This window comes from Arachis hypogaea, chromosome 13, assembly GCF_003086295.3.
Source record: "Arachis hypogaea cultivar Tifrunner chromosome 13, arahy.Tifrunner.gnm2.J5K5, whole genome shotgun sequence".
Taxonomy (NCBI): Eukaryota; Viridiplantae; Streptophyta; class Magnoliopsida; order Fabales; family Fabaceae; genus Arachis; species Arachis hypogaea.
Genome location: NC_092048.1, coordinates 26,069,653 through 26,085,725, shown reverse-complemented (window position 1 = coordinate 26,085,725; position 16,073 = coordinate 26,069,653). Strand labels below are relative to the sequence as shown.

Genomic DNA, 16,073 nt, shown 5'->3' with positions numbered 1-16,073 from the left:
CTCCTATCTTTGATAAAAAAAAAAGTAATTAAGTTATAACTAATTTATTAATAATTATAATAAATAAATAAATTAAATAATTAAATTTTATTTAATTAATAATTTATATTAATTATTTATATCATAATTAATATTAAATATTATTTATATTTATATTTATATTATTATATTAATTTAGCCATTGTAAAACTAGCTGTTGTAAAAATAGTCGTTAGAAACTAGCCGTTACTATGTTACCGTTATTGTTAATAAATTAATATTTTGTTACTCTATATATACCACTTAGATACACTTCTATTCTCACACTATCTACTACTCTTCTTTATCTTCTTCCAAGTTTACGAAATCAAAATTCTGCTACTATTATTTTTTGTTCGAAAAAATGGATCCAAACCAACTCAACTCTTTTTTCAATTACTTACAAAACTTTCTTCAAATTCCAAATACCCAACAATCTCAAATATTAATATATGAATTTATTTAATATTAATATCTTTTAATAGTGAATTATTTTTAAATTTAAATATTTAAATTATATTAATTACAAGTATTTTAATTAATTAATTAAATGAGACCACAGCAGAAACTAAAGTTACTTCCTCCTAATAGAAAAGAGGAAGATGCTTTGAGTTCCTATTTACTGTTCTCACTTCACTCTCTCTCATACTCGTACACACACAACAGTGGCGGCACTGAAGCTTCTCCTCTCCCAAGCTCGCCGCCACCATTTCCTCTTCAAACACCCTTGGCGCTTCCACTCCCCATTCTCCGTCACATCTCACAGACCCCTATCTTCTTCCTCGCCACTACCACAATATCAACAAGACTCACCGAACCCACCACAAGACCCTCCTCAAAGGAGACTCTCCTTCCAATCCGTCCCAATCCATCCCGTTTCCTACCCTCTCAAACCCAAAGACCCGGCGCCCCAACAAAACGAATCCCCGGAGCCTCAGTTCCTCGCCGCCCGGTGTCGGCCGAGGGCCAGGAGGAGTCGCAGCGGGGATGAACAAGGGAGGACATTCGGTACGTGAAGGATGCACCTTCGATTGAGCCGGTTTCTTACGCTCCGAGAGTGGCGCCGCCGCCGGAGGATAAGGTCGGCGATGATCGGGTGTTGTGACCGCGGAAGAGAGGAATGAGGAAGCGGAGAAAGAGAGGAGGATGCTTGAGGTTGAGGATGAGATAAGGAAGAAGATGGAGGAGGAGAAGATGAAGGTGCCTTTTCCGATGCTGATCATGCCCAAGCGCAATGAGACTCCCCCTGTCCTTGATTTGAACGAGGCCATTCGCCAAGTTAAGGTTGGATCATATGTTCTTGTTATCGAAATTGCAGTTTTGAATTCATTTCTGAGTTTGATTTCCGTTCGCTGTGTGTGGATAACTGTTTTAGTGCATGCTTGGTATGCATATCTCAAAATCAATTTCAAGAAAAAATAATCCATACACACACTTAGGTTGACATTGACATTGTATCAAGTGTGCTGCCAGGTGCGTTTTAGTAATTTCTTTGAGATAGTGGATGGGGAAGTTTATTTCGGGAACAGATTTTGATTTGAAGAAAGAAAAATGACGATGTTTCGGATTTTCTCTTTTTCATTTGCCTTTAGACTCCCAAATATTAGGTGGTTAGGTTGTGTAGATTTCTTATGTTCTTTCTTCAGTGAATATTCATCTTGGGATCCAGGTAGCCTACCCTATGGGAGAAGGATTAGTTATTGGTGTTGCTGACTTGCTTTTGCTTCAGTAGGATTTGTTCTTGGCCCAACTTTAGTTTTAGGTGATTGGTGCTAATAGAGAAGGTAGAGGTTGAAAAAAAAATTATTTGAATAGTTTTGGCTGCCTTAGCAACTTGTATAGACCATTGAAGATAGTACTCTTCTGAGATAACTTGTAAGTTATGCATTTTGAGAAGTTAAAAAAGGGAAAATAAAAATCTTTTGTGAGACTAGGGTAAACACTAGTAGGTCATTTCTTTTCAGACAGCAATCTATACTGAAATTCTACATTTAAGTGGACTTAAAATTATTGCTGCTAGTAGGTAGCATGTAGGTATATAATATGCATTTATCTGTCTCTTCCTATAAAAGTTAGTGTAGTAATTATAGCAATAGAAGTTGTAGAAGTAACAGCCATAAGTCATAGATATATCATATATGGATGGAGAAGTGTACTAATGTTACTTTCTTTCTGAGAGGAAGAGGACAATTACAAAATTCTGGTGGGATTTAAATTTAACACTGCTATACTGTGTATACCTGCAAAACATTAAAAAAGTGACTTTAATTTTAGCAACAACTAAAAGGTGTTGCAAAGATTGTTTAGCCACCATAGCCGCTGTAGGCATAGGCACCATAGACTCCATATGTATTCAAATTTTTCAAGTATCATGATGTGTAACAACAGTATTGTGCCTTCTTTCCTTTTTTTTTTCCCCCTTTTTTTTGGGGTGTGTGATTTGTAAATTATTGGATTTTAAAGTTTTGCTTGGTGCCAGTTGCTATTTTTTGGTATGGACTCTACTTATTGGCCGTCGGCCTCCTGCTGATCCTTTGAATGAATCTTCTTGAGTTCTTGACTTCTTATGTTAAATGATCCACGACTTACTATTATTTGAATATATTTTAAATATTGTTCAGGTCAGTGCCAAGGCAAAGTTTGATGAAACTGTTGAAGCACATGTAAGATTGGGTATTGATTCAAAGCGAACAGAATTGGTATGAGTCAGTATATATCAATTCCGTTTCTTTTAACTGTCCCACGTCTTATTTGCGTGGCTAACTTTTTTAAGTTGACATAACGGCATGAGCTTTGAAAGTATGACTTGTTGTCCATGTATTACATATATCGTATGAGTGGTAGTCTCAATACATCAGAGAGAGAATATGATTATTATCCCACTGATTAAGCAAATTCCTTCTTTATACGTATAACTGCCATGTGATAAGAAGACTGCCTGTAGGACTTCAAATTATCCACTTCGAATCACCTATCATATATGCTTGTATGTGCTTCATTAATAGTTAAATTTTGAGGTCCAATTTACATTATATTTACCAAACATGGAACATCTGCATGTTTTTATTTTGATAATAGCATTAGCTTTGCATGGGAATTTTTTTCCCTAAAGAATATATAAATATTATATTTGACTGAGATAGTCCTTTTAAAGCTTTTTTGGTTCTTTGTTGGACCAGGAAAGAGTGAAGAAATTTATTATCCTTGATGCTTGTGGTACAAAACTGCTCTAACATTGCTTCAGTCAAACTCATTTGCCCAATCCCACTTTGAAAGAGAGAGAGAGAGAGGGGGGGGAGGGGGTCTTAACTGTTCTAAGCATTGCATGCTTTAAATTATTTATTATGTTGAGTGCATTTCTTTCAAAAAATTTCAGGACTGCTAAGTGAAAATGATATTTTTTATTCTTTTGCTTCTACATCCATATCATTGCTAGATGGTTTTTTTTTTTCCGTCTTGTTATATGGCGTTCTGTTAATTCATTCCTCCTGAAGATAATGGTTTCAACTGTGGCAGGCAGTTCGTGGTACTGTGATTCTGCCTCATGGTGCTCCAAAGGTAACCTGTGATTATTAATTACTGCATATAATGCTTGGTTTGTAGTCTAATTATTTATATCTTTCAGGCTGTCAGTGTGGCTGTTTTTGCAGAAGGGGCAGAAGCAGAAGACGCCAGAAATGCTGGAGCTGATATAGTTGGTGGCGAAGAACTTATTGAGGAGATTGCTAGTAAGGAACTGATCTCTCTCTCTCTCACGTGTGTATTGTTCATCATATGAATTGGTATTATAGCTTTTTCCCATTATAGTTTTTTCCCTTATGATTCAGATTTTCATAGTTTTTGACATGTCAAACTCGGGCGTGCTGATCTAGGAAAATGTGTTTTGTTCATCACATGCTTATGTTAGTTACGAGACATTTGTGTGCCATTAGTTATGCAGAGGAGATATTAGGCTTATCTTCCATGTTTTAGCAATGATAACTTTTTAGTTTTAATGCCAGTAATATAAAACCCTAAGCTATGTGTTAGGCTTTTTTGTTTTTTGTGCTTATGTTATTCGTATCTAATAGAATTTGTATTTGTATTAATTACTACAGGTGGCAATAATAAACTTAAAGTTGACAAGTGCTTCTCAACTCCTGGAATGGCACCTCATCTTGGAAAGGTATTTTGAATCTGTCATCTGAATGATTGGTTGGTTTTTCTGAAATATGAAGCTTATGCGAACTATTATGTAGATAGCACAATATCTTAGAAAGCGCAGGCTGATGCCAGACAAGAAAATAAGCTTTTCCAATGCTTATTGACTTTCTAATTTTCTTTTTGAACGGCACGGCATGAGTAGATCGTATTGACTCGTGATTGCAAATATGTTTTACAGCTAGGTACTCTGACTAGTGATATTGCTGGTCAACTGAAAGAACTAAGGCAAGGCCGCATTGAGTTTAAGATAGAAAGTAAATCAATTTTGCATATTGGACTGGGAAAGGTGAAATCATGTTCTCCTTGAACTCCATATGGGAATTGCTATGCTGCACGAGATGTAATCTTATACTTAAAAGTTAAAAGTACTATTTGCAGGTAAGCTACAAAGAAGAGGCTTTACGAGAGAATATTGGCGCATTTATGAATGCTGTTTTGCTTGCCAAGCCTGCTGGCTTAAAGAAGAGCAAGTAAGTAGCACATATCCTTGTGCTATTGTTTTTTTTATCTCAGGAGAAAATATGATTTACCACTACCTATTGGGAAAGGAAATTTTCAATGTTTTAGCTCCTGAAATAGTGGAGTTGCATGTTAATAGTTGGTCACAAAAAATAACCAAGCACACTAAAAAGTTAAGTCTAAAATTTTTTTAAACACTCCCATGTCTCAACCTTGGCAGCGAACACAAGAATTTGACCTGTATGAAGACTACAATGTATATATATAAGACTGTTAATATTGAATGGTAGCAAATAAATACCGTATACTGGTATTGTAGTTTTACTGTTACAATGGAAGATTTCACTTGGTTTTTCATTGAAATGTTGATCTTATCTATATAATTGATAGCATTTAAGCTGGATTCCCTAACATAAATCACAGTATTTTGACATGTTCTTAAGTCAGATTTATCCTTTGCACTAATGCTGATATTTCTTTTTGACTTATATAGCTTAAGCCTGTGGTTTTCCTGGAATCCTGTTGTCACCTTCCATGATTGATTTGGTACTAGTGTTTATTTTTCTTACAACTGGAAAAGTCATTGGAATAAATTGCTAACTGAAAATTCAGGGTATTACCCTTGCTGTGCGTTGCAAGAAATTCTGTAGGTGTTAATATAAACTAGGTTCTAGATTTTAAATAAACAATATGGTATCATTTTAAGACAACCATAAGTATGACTGAGAAAGGTTAAGGATATTATATATCAAAATTAGGTTTATTTTAGGGCAAGCTTACTGTAGAGAATGAGACATTGATAGTTCATTAGATGCATGTGATGGTAATGCAGATTCACACAGATATTCACATATTTGGAATGATGATTCTGTTTTGTATGGAGGAGTAAACTTCGAATGCTTGATTCTGGTTTTATTTTGTTTAACATGATCACCAAGTTCATGTGTTAGTGTTACATTTATTTCTATTATCCGACACTTTTTCTTTTTTGCTGCTCAGCTTCCAAATATGCTGGGTATGTGCTTTCTGTCCATCTAAGCAGCACGGTAAGCTCGAATTTATTCTTCTATCTGTTCTATTTTACTTCACCACTATCTTGGCCTTTGCTTAACCACCAGAATATTATAGAAATGAATCATCTCCTGGTGTTACAGTGCCTTGTAGCCTGATTCCTACTACTAGTCCTAGGTTAGATGGACTATACAGTTCAGAATTTTTTATTAACTTGGAATATTTGTGCTGAGGATCATCAATTCAGAAAAACTGATAATGCACATTTTCTCATTCTTGTATATCTGCTTTCTTTCTTTCAAGTTGCTAAGTCAGTGCAATGTTGTTGTTGTTGCAGATGGGGCCAGGAGTACCTGTTTCAATACAATCGCTATCCAAAGCAGCCATAATTACAGGAAAGTGCACGTGGTATGAGTCAGTGGATGAGGTGCAGTTATTATGGGCTCTCAACATGACTTGTAAGTTTTGGTAACAAAATGTTTGCTTAGTTTTTCTGTTTATTACCTTGATTTTAGGTGGTTTCATTTTAGATGTATCTGTCAATAATTACTTGAATAGTAACATTTTTGTGCGAACTAGTGGAATAGTGACCTTGTAAAATATAGGTTACCGAATTTGGTTTAAAGAAAAACATTCAGCTAACCTTTTGGTCGCTAGTGTCCGGGTTTAGCTAGTGGCATGCTTGCTGATCTTTAATCTTAATGAACTTTTTTTTTTTTTCAAATTGGTATTTGAAGATCACTTGGGAGTTAATGTAATGTTACATGATGACATCTGCTAATAAAGTCTAAACTTGGTTTGAAGAAAAAAAATGCTTAATGCTAAACATTGGTCATCAGATTAGGTATTATGTATTCGTGTGTATTTAACTATTTATAGGTGTTGTTTTACTCATTCTCTTTAACAAAGTGGTCGAGTGTAAAAGTAATCATTTTTTTTTTTGCAGTAGAACATTATATTTTTCATGAGCACATACCATTATAAATTTTATACTTTTATTTCGGTTTTGATTATAAACTAGCTTTTAATTTTTGCATCAATGTTTAATTATAATTGGTTTTATATAATTAAGTTCAATATGTAATATGGTAAACTTAAATTCCTTAAATAATTGAAATTGCTATCATTAGTGTTATTCATGCTCAGAGATTAAAATAATCGAAACTCGTTTAGGATAGAAACTAAAATCAGAAATACATATAAGATATATCCGAGATGTAAGCCACGAATCCTACAATACGACGGTAAAAACCGAGATATTTTCTAACTTACTATTGGATTCTCTTATGGTAAATTCCATGACAATGCTGGCAGAGAAATTTGGACAACAATGAATGTGTTTCTAGTAGTACATGCACTTTCAATGCTTGTCTCAACAAATCCAACTCCTTATAAATCTTTTTGTGATTCTCTTATGAAGACGATGCTATCAGCCAAAATATGTACCATAGTATGGGTTTTTAGATATGTTCAGTAAGTACAACCAAAATTAGTGTGGAAAATTATGGACTTAAATATTATGCAAAAATTTCTTTAAAGTTAATTGTGATGCGAGTGCCTTTTCGGACTCTCATGTAGCGGGGTTTGGTTGCATTATACGAAATCATTATGACACTTGGGTGCGGGATAGTTCAGGACATTTGCCATATGATTCAGTCTTTAAAAATGAGCCTTTGTCAATCTGGAATGGTCTTATGCTTGCGTGGAAAGTTAGCTGTGATACGTTTTTTTAAGGTGTATCTCTTCCTGGAAAGTAGAAAATATTATGAATTATGTTGTAGGTGATAATATGAGATGTTAAACAAGAATTGGAAAGTGCCTTTCAATTGGGTTTGAAGATACGCTAATGTTGTTTCTGACTGGCTGGCCAAGACAGGAGCTAAGAGTGTTTATTCCCTATTTGATGTGGGTTCGGCTGAGTGAGGATCTCTTGCAGATTCTGATAAAAGAATTTGCTGTTTAGTTTTCTGTTGTGTTCTTGCTTTGTTGCTTGTTTAGATTTTCTTAGACATGAAGAAAATACTACCATGGGATCCCAACCTAGTTATAACATAATCATATGTATGCACTTGTACGAATATATAGAAGAGAAACATTCAAGGACCATCAGAATTTATTTTTTTGGCTATCACTTTTAGCCATTAACCTAATTCTTTTAATCTAGTAATCTAACAACATATTTTTATCCCATATTTTTAAATATTAATGGTTAACTGTTGATTAAAAATAAATTTTGCTGGCCTTCTAGCATTCTTCTATATGAAATATTTGCTTCCCTCTTCTCTAAAACCCTTTAAAGAACTTATCTTGGCACCTTATCATACAAATTTTCTAAGTCAATAAACATAACGTGTATATCCTTCTGGTTTTTCTTTCACATATTCATGTTTTTCTTTCATTCTATATTATAGATTCGATTGGATGGTAGGATTGTTCCTTGAAATACCTCCAAAACAGGATTGTCTTATATGATATGTACCTACTTTAACTTCTCTTGTATACAAAGGCTCTATATTAAGAATATATGACAAATAGTTGAAGTTGAAGTAGGTGCAGATTATAAATTTATAAGTTATATAAGACAATCCTATCTTTTGGATGTATTTCAAAGAACAATTTTACAATCTAATCAAGTATTTACTTCATAATGAGAGAAAAGCATGAATGTGATATTAGATATTCTTCGGAAACAAAGCAAATTAATAGTTTCAAGCTTGGGAAGCATATTTTAGAGATTGAAAAATATATACATTCATACGCATGCCGTTGTCTAATAAATTCTGCTTTTGAGATAAAAGGCTCTCGACAATAAGTGCAAGTTTTGAAATTGCCTCCATTGCAATTGATTGAGTATTAAGTCAAATTTCTTTGAGAAATTTAGGTAGTTGTAAGCAATTTCAACCATAGCCGCAAGAGAAGGTATCCCCCGTAGTCCCGTACCAAATAACCAAATGTCCTTTCAAGGTTTCCAAAATGATAGGGTATGATAAGGTTCCAACGAATAATGAGGAGGCAATCTAGATAGCCGTGGCTAACCAGCCAGGTCAGTTTCTATTGATGGCAATGGAAGTTTCATGTTTTACCCAAGTGGAATTTTTATCGGAGAATGTAGAACTCCGCTAGCGCTTTTTATTTTTAATATTAGAGAAGAGTATGTGTTTTGCTATATCATGAAGATGAAGCTGTATCACGAAATTGTGGAGGACAGATAGAAAAAACTTGAGGGTCAGATTTATGGGTAATTGGGTATACAAAAAATTTTGAGGGTTAAATTTGTGTTTAAATTTTTTTATTATTTTAAAAATACAAATCTGAGGTCAAATACATTTAAAGTCATTGATTGTATTTATGGTCATTATTTTTAATTTCTATTAAAATATATTTAATAAAGATATTAAAATAATTAATTTCATATAACCATAAAAAATATATACAAATAATACTTTTTAAAAAATAAAATCATATAACAATTAAAAATATTCCATTTCAATAGAATAAAATCATATAACAATTAAAAATATTCCATTTCAATATATATTATAATTTTATTTTTGAGATAATTATTAGTAAATATATCTAATAAATAAATTAAAAATAAACTACTAGATAATCGTTTTTAAATATATAAATTGTACTGTTTTATTTTCGTGCAGGAAACGGAGCCATTTGCATTGCGCATGTGGGCTTATCAATCCAGGTTATTTTCATTTCGATTTGTGCAGTCATCAAATTTATTTAAGTCGGTAACTAACCGCACCTTAATTAATTGTCATATAGCACATATTAATTAAATAGTTTTAAAACTTAAATGCACAAAATATTTTTTATTAGTAAACCCTATTATTTTAAAATATTATTGTTCCTAAATCATTTTTAGTAGAAGTATAAAATTGTTCTACCTATTTCCACTGCCACTCTATCCTCTTCTCCCACCACCACCACCATTACGTTAACATTCACTTTCGTTTTATTTTCCCACGATTTTTATGGGATGGCTCTTGTTCCCACTTGCAATCTTCACCCTTTCTTTGATTCCTTCAACACTATCCCCAAGCTCCACACTCTTTGCTTCTTCAGGTACTCTTCTTATTCTTTTTCTTCAATTCACTGCTCTGATAAGCTCACTTTCTGCGCAACACGGAACTGGGTCTTGTGCCATTCAATTAATGGAACAATACCCTCTAAGAATTCTAGTCTTTTTGGTGTGAAAAATATAATATTTCAATGTAAGGGTTTGTGTAGTGATAGTTGGTTGAAACGTTGGAACGAGCCTAACAAGTACACTCGTCCAAAACAGCCATGTGCTCTTTTGGATTATCAAGGTTCTGGAAATGGGCACTCATCAAAATCTGGTTTTGTGAGTTCTGATGATGATTATGATTATGATGATAGAGGTGGTGATGGAAGCAGTGGTGGTAGTACTATGGATAGGATTGTGGAGAAATTGAAGAAATTTGGGTATGTTGATGATGATAAGATTGAGAAGCAAGATAGAAGGGAAGAGAGGGTAATAGAAAAAGGATCTGTGGAGGATATATTTTACGTGGAGGAAGGGATATTGCCCAATATACGAGGCGGGTTTTCACCGGAGTCTCCATTTGGAATTGGAAACATTGTGAGTGATAGGGAGGTGAGATTTCCATGGGAGAAGCCAATAGATAAAGAGAAAGAAGAGGAAGAGAGGTATAATCGAAGAAGGAGGGAAAGTAAGACTTCTCTTGCAGAACTGACTCTTCCAGAGTCGGAATTGAGGAGGCTGAGGCGCTTAACTTTCGAGAAGAAGCATAAGACCAGAGTTGGGGGTGGTGGGGTTACTCAAGGTCTTGTGGACAAGATTCATGAGAGGTGGAAAGAGTCGGAGATTGTTAGGCTGAAATTCGAAGGGGAAGCTGCACTTAACATGAAGAGGATGCACGAGCTACTGGAGGTTTGCCTTCTACCTTTGGCTTAGTTTCATGTATCTAAGTCTTCTATGTTTAGTTTAGCTTCATTTATAACTTATAATGATAATTAGATTCAAATGCAATAGTGTATTGAAGGTAACAGTGTCTTTGTGAAGCATAGGTAAACTTGTCTTAGATGAATTGAATAGCATTCTATAGACACCTTCCCTTTCTTGGTGTTATAGTTGGACATCCAAGGTCAAATCTGTCCGTATGACATGTTCTGATATTCTTAAAAGGTTTTGATGTGAAACATGATATTTCTTTTTCACAAATTTTTTCATATAGTGATGAATTCTTGTGACATTTTCTAGAATTCGAGAGAACACTTCCTCTCTTTTGGATTTGGATACATTTCTTGATCAACCTCATCTCTTGTTAGAATAATCCCGATTATCCTTTGGGATTTGTTTGAATGTTGAATGCTCTATGATTACATGTTCAACTTGCTTCTTCTGACTGCTATTGTTTTGTTTATGTGTTTTCTTTTCTTTTATATTGTTGGGGTGTGGATATATTCTTCATTGGTCATCAATAACCTTAGCCTTATTCTTATTCTTGATTATTTTAAAATCACATTCAGAGGAAAACTGGTGGTCTCGTGGTTTGGAGGTCTGGCAACTCTGTTTCCTTGTACAGGGGTGTGAGCTATGAAGTTCCTTCAATACAACAGAACAAGTGGATATATAGGAAAAGAGGGAGTTCTTCAGTGCAACAGAACAAACAGATATATGGGAAAAGCGAGATTTCTTTTAAGTCTTTACCAGCACCTTCTCATCATTCATTGGAAAAGCATTCTGACATTGCTTCTAATTTTGGGACAAGTCCACATTTGGAAAAAATGGAAGCTACTGATGACCAAAAGGAAAAAAATTTGCTTCCAGAAGTTAGTTATGAAGATGAAGTAGACAAATTTTTGGATACTCTAGGCCCTAGATACACAGATTGGCCTGGGAGTGAGCCGTTGCCAGTTGATGCAGATATGCTTCCAGCAACTGTTCCTGATTATGAGCCTCCCTTCAGAGTTCTTCCCTTTGGAGTGAGACCCTCGCTTGGTCAAACAGAGGCAACTTCTCTACGAAGGATCGCAAGGACCCTTCCTCCACATTTTGCATTAGGTTAGCAATCAATTCTCTTGTGCATGTGAAGTATATAGTTTCGTGCTGATTATAAATTAATCATTGTGTATAGGCAGAAACAGACAGCTTCAAGGGTTAGCTACAGCCATGATTAAATTATGGGAAAAAAGTTCTATTGCAAAGGTTGCACTCAAACGCGGTGTGCCGCTAACTACAAGCGAGAGAATGGCAGAAGAGATCAAGGTGATAAATGATAAATCATGTCTCTTCCAGTTCCACTTGTAAAAATGTTGACTTTTTCCCAGTTTTTTCTTCAACGTTATTTTTATTACGTATGCCGTTTCATAATGAAAAAGCTTTTCCCGTGTTCAAAAAATGTACGGTTTTTTCTCCATAATTTGCTAATGGCAGCTTCCTTTAGTAGACATGAAATGTATTTAAGGGGTCAAGACTGCTCCACAACTTATGTTTGTAACACTTGAGGGATTCAACTCTTATAGGTGGAAGGCAGGCGATGGATTTGTATCTCTAACAAGTTTTAGTGATATCAAGTTATTTTGAAGCTATCATATTATAAAGGGGATTTTGGAAAAATATAGATATTTAATAAGTTAAATGTAAAATTATGAACTAAATGTATATTAATGTATAGAAGTCAGTCAGATGGCCTTGCAAGTTGCATTTAGATTAGTGTTGGATGGACTTTACATGCATCAACGAATCTAGTTATAGACAAATACTGAAATAATAATAAATGGTTGCCTGTTATATGCTGTTGATAAATTATTACTTTTTTTTTCCCAGAAATTGACAGGTGGTGTACTACTCTCGAGGAATAAATACTTCTTGGTCTTTTATCGGGGAAAGAACTTTTTGTCAGCAACAGTCACACAAGCCTTGAAGGAGAGGGAAAGAATGGCAAAAGCAATGCAAGATGAGGAAGAACAAGCAAGATTGAGAGCGTCATCTTTGGTCTTACCAACTATGAATAATTCAGAGATATCTGCAGAGGCTGGGACCCTTGGTGAAACTTTGGATGCAGATGCAAAATGGGGAAAGACCTTGGACGAACATCACAAACAAAAAATAATGAGAGAAGTAGAACTACAACGACATACCAAAGTTGTTAACAAGTTAGAACGAAATCTGTTTCTGGTAAGTGAATAGAAATCTCTTATCAACTTGCTAATGGATTTCATGTTAAGTCACTTCCATGATTGAGAAAAATGATAGTTCCCTAAGGGTTTTCTTACAGGCATTAAAACAATGAATAATGAAGGCAATAGACCAAGTTTACAAGGAGAAAAAAATATTTATTACTTATTTTGTACCTGACACTCATCCGTACATTATCAACAAGTTTAAACACTTTTTATAACTGCTAAGCTTGTTTAATTTCCAACGTGCTCAGTATGACACTAAATAAGGCCTTATCACCAATGCTTATAGATATTATGTTTGATGTGTAAGTGCCTTGGAGTTTTTTACATTCTTGTTGTCTTCTTTGATGTCCTAACTCCACTCTAGGATTGTTTTCCAACTTGGCATATATATTATTGTGATTGATCCTGGGATTTTCACTTATACCAGGCTGAAAGAAAGGTAATGAGAGCTGAACGAGCCTTGATGAAAGTGGAGTCATCTTTGATGCCATCGGAACCCAAATCAGACCCTGAAAGCATAACTGACGAAGAGAGGTTTATGTTTCGCAAATTAGGATTGCGGATGAAAGCCTTCTTACTTCTTGGTAAGAGCATATAAAATTGTCTCCAATTTATTTCAGGACCACTTTGGTTCATTTCACCTTTAGCAAAGGGCGGAAGGGAAGAAATCAGGGTGTCCTTGGTTAGAGTAAGGGTGGGATAGTAAATTTGATTAAAACTACACATGATGCTTATCCATAAAACAAATTTAAATCAAATTTGTTTTATATGAACCTGATTTTTGGTGTCAGGTAGACGTGGAGTTTTTGATGGTACAATTGAGAACATGCACCTGCACTGGAAATATAGGGAACTGGTTAAGATAATTGTGAAGGCTAAAACCTTTGATCAAGTGAAAAAGGTCGCATTGGCACTCGAAGCCGAGAGTGGAGGCATTTTAGTTTCGGTTGACAAAGTTTCAAAAGGATATGCTATAGTTGTTTACCGGGGTAAGGACTACCAGCGACCTTTAACTCTAAGACCGAAGAATCTTTTGACAAAGAGAAAGGCTCTAGCACGGTCAATTGAGCTCCAACGACGTGAGGTATTGATACAAACTTTTGTTTCGTGATATCTAATATCAATCTTCATGCAAAATCCAAAAACACTTGTAGGTCTCTCTAATTAATTGATAATTTATCCTAATTTTCTTCTAGTATTGTACTTACTAGTACAATGCATGCTCTTTTTTAATTTCCCTTTTCCACTGATAACAGGCTCTCTTGAAGCATATTTCAAATTTGCAAAAGAAAGTGGAGAAGATAAGATCTGAAATAGTATGTACCTACCTTCTGATCTTATATCTTTAGCATATTGCAAGCAAAATTGTATTATGGGAAGCAGACTGTACTCATATTTTGCTTATTTCACTTTTGATAGAAACAAGTGGAGACTGTAAAGGACCATGGAGATGAAGAATTGTATGACAAATTAGAATCTGCTTATGCTAGCAATGATGATGACTCCGAGGTTGCTCTCTCTCTCTCTCTCTCTCTCTCTCTCTCTCTCTCTCGTTTTATTTTTAATTTTTATTTTTGGTTAATATGTTATTTATAAATAGGTGGAAGATGGCGAGGAAGGAGATGAGGCATATCTTGAGACCTATAATAGTGAAAGCGACAGTGAAGACAATGAAAGTGATAATTTGTATACTTCAACTGAGCAATTTGCATCACAAAGTTGAAAGGTAAAAAGACATGTCTGAACTCTTAAGACTATTTCTACCATTTATGGAACAGTATACATTGAACACATGCTGAATGTGGATAAACATAATAACTCTTTCTGATCAAGCCACTAAAGAAAAGACTTAGTGCCATGTGTGTCAAAGGACATGTTATGCAGTCATGATAATGAATCGAATTAGACAGAATTATTGAAAATTGTATGTAGGTACTTTTTGTTCATAAGGGAGCTCTCTGAGTTGAATTAGTTAATAGATCTTTTTTGTTTATGTATTAAAAATTCAGGTTCAGTATTATGAGCTTATATAAATGAAGGAAATAACTGCTGATTTTAAGGCTTAAGGATTTGATGATGTTATTGTTGGTGTTTACTGTTTACCCCCCCAACATTAAAGATAATACGTATGTTCTTAGAGGGAGTGTTTGGAATTCTTTGGAATTGGAATTAATTTGATTTGTAAATCAATTCATTATTCGGAATTGATAAAAAGTATGAATTGATTTGATTTGTAAATCTATTGATATACTTTTTAACTAATTTTGAATCATCTCAAAGATTTCACTAGAATTAAAATGATTTCTTATTTTAGAAGTGTAAAGAAAAGGGATTTGAGAGGGAGATGACACTTCGATAATGGTATAGGATTGTGTAATATAATTGAAGAATAAATGATAAAAATGTAAAATCTTACCTTAAAATCAATTCAATTCTCGTTAATTTACAATCCCCAGTTATAAGCAAGAAAAGTTCACATTGTGGACTCCATATTGCATTATAAATGCAGAAAAAAAAATGCATCTTGATCGATTTGGCTGGCTGCAATGGTTAATGTTACAAATAATGGTTACTTGGTGGAAATGGATCTTCTCAATTTTTTTTTTTTTTAAATTGAGGGAGTAAAGTATTATCTCTAACTTTTAAATGATTTTTCTTTCATGTTTTCTCTTGGTCTCCTACTTATAAAATGTATGATGAGAGATCATGTTTTACCCCTTCAAGTTACTTGAAAAAAAAAAATTAAGAGGATCCAATCCCGTTAGTTGGTTACTGCTTCTTGTTGGATTTTCCTATTTTCAGAATTGTCTCCCCTAACAGTTTATGATCACTTGTCCTGGAAGATGATAGAACAATTTCCTTCGAAACAGAACCAGGTTCCGTTATAAGGCTTGATTCCTTGTAAAGTTCATAGATGGAATCAGCTTCCACATTCAAACCTCCTATCATTTCCAAGCATTTGATATCTTCAGGATCTACTAACAGGTTATGATCATCATCCTTCCACCCTATGAGCTGTGTTGTATGACAAGAGAACATAGTTACCATTTTATCATCTTAATGTATCATAGTGTAATGTCAGTATTTTTTCATGACAAGGTTGAGTAGAATATTGTTCATATGATTTTAATTTCCTTTGGTGGACCATCAACAGCATTTGTGCAATAGAGCCTAGCATTATCAACAAGTTTGCAGTA

At 34.3% G+C, this 16,073-nt stretch overlaps 1 protein-coding gene and 1 pseudogene across 9 annotated transcripts; both read left to right on the top strand.

The window, feature by feature from the left end:
- The first annotated feature begins 568 nt into the window (after positions 1–568).
- On the top strand, positions 569–6,415 carry LOC112733119 (uncharacterized; annotated as a pseudogene).
- LOC112737781 (CRM-domain containing factor CFM3A, chloroplastic/mitochondrial) lies at positions 6,030–16,063 on the top strand. Of its 9 annotated transcripts, none has more exons than XR_011869499.1 (11): positions 6,030–6,149; positions 9,345–10,618; positions 11,218–11,752; positions 11,826–11,956; positions 12,518–12,868; positions 13,304–13,460; positions 13,672–13,960; positions 14,133–14,192; positions 14,296–14,385; positions 14,477–14,602; positions 15,747–16,063. XR_011869499.1 is itself a non-coding variant. In XM_025787883.3 (11 exons), the coding sequence occupies exons 2-10, from the start codon at positions 9,683–9,685 to the stop codon at positions 14,597–14,599; spliced, it is 2,676 nt and encodes an 891-aa protein (XP_025643668.1). In that variant the 5' UTR covers positions 6,030–6,149; positions 9,345–9,682; the 3' UTR covers positions 14,600–14,602; positions 15,747–16,063. The 9 variants fall into 9 exon arrangements, 6 of the variants coding, with proteins under 6 accessions (XP_025643668.1, XP_025643672.1, XP_025643670.1 ...); XM_025787883.3 differs by having other exon boundaries at positions 13,668–13,960; XM_025787887.3 differs by having other exon boundaries at positions 13,668–13,960; positions 15,697–16,063.
- The last annotated feature ends 10 nt before the right edge of the window (positions 16,064–16,073 follow it).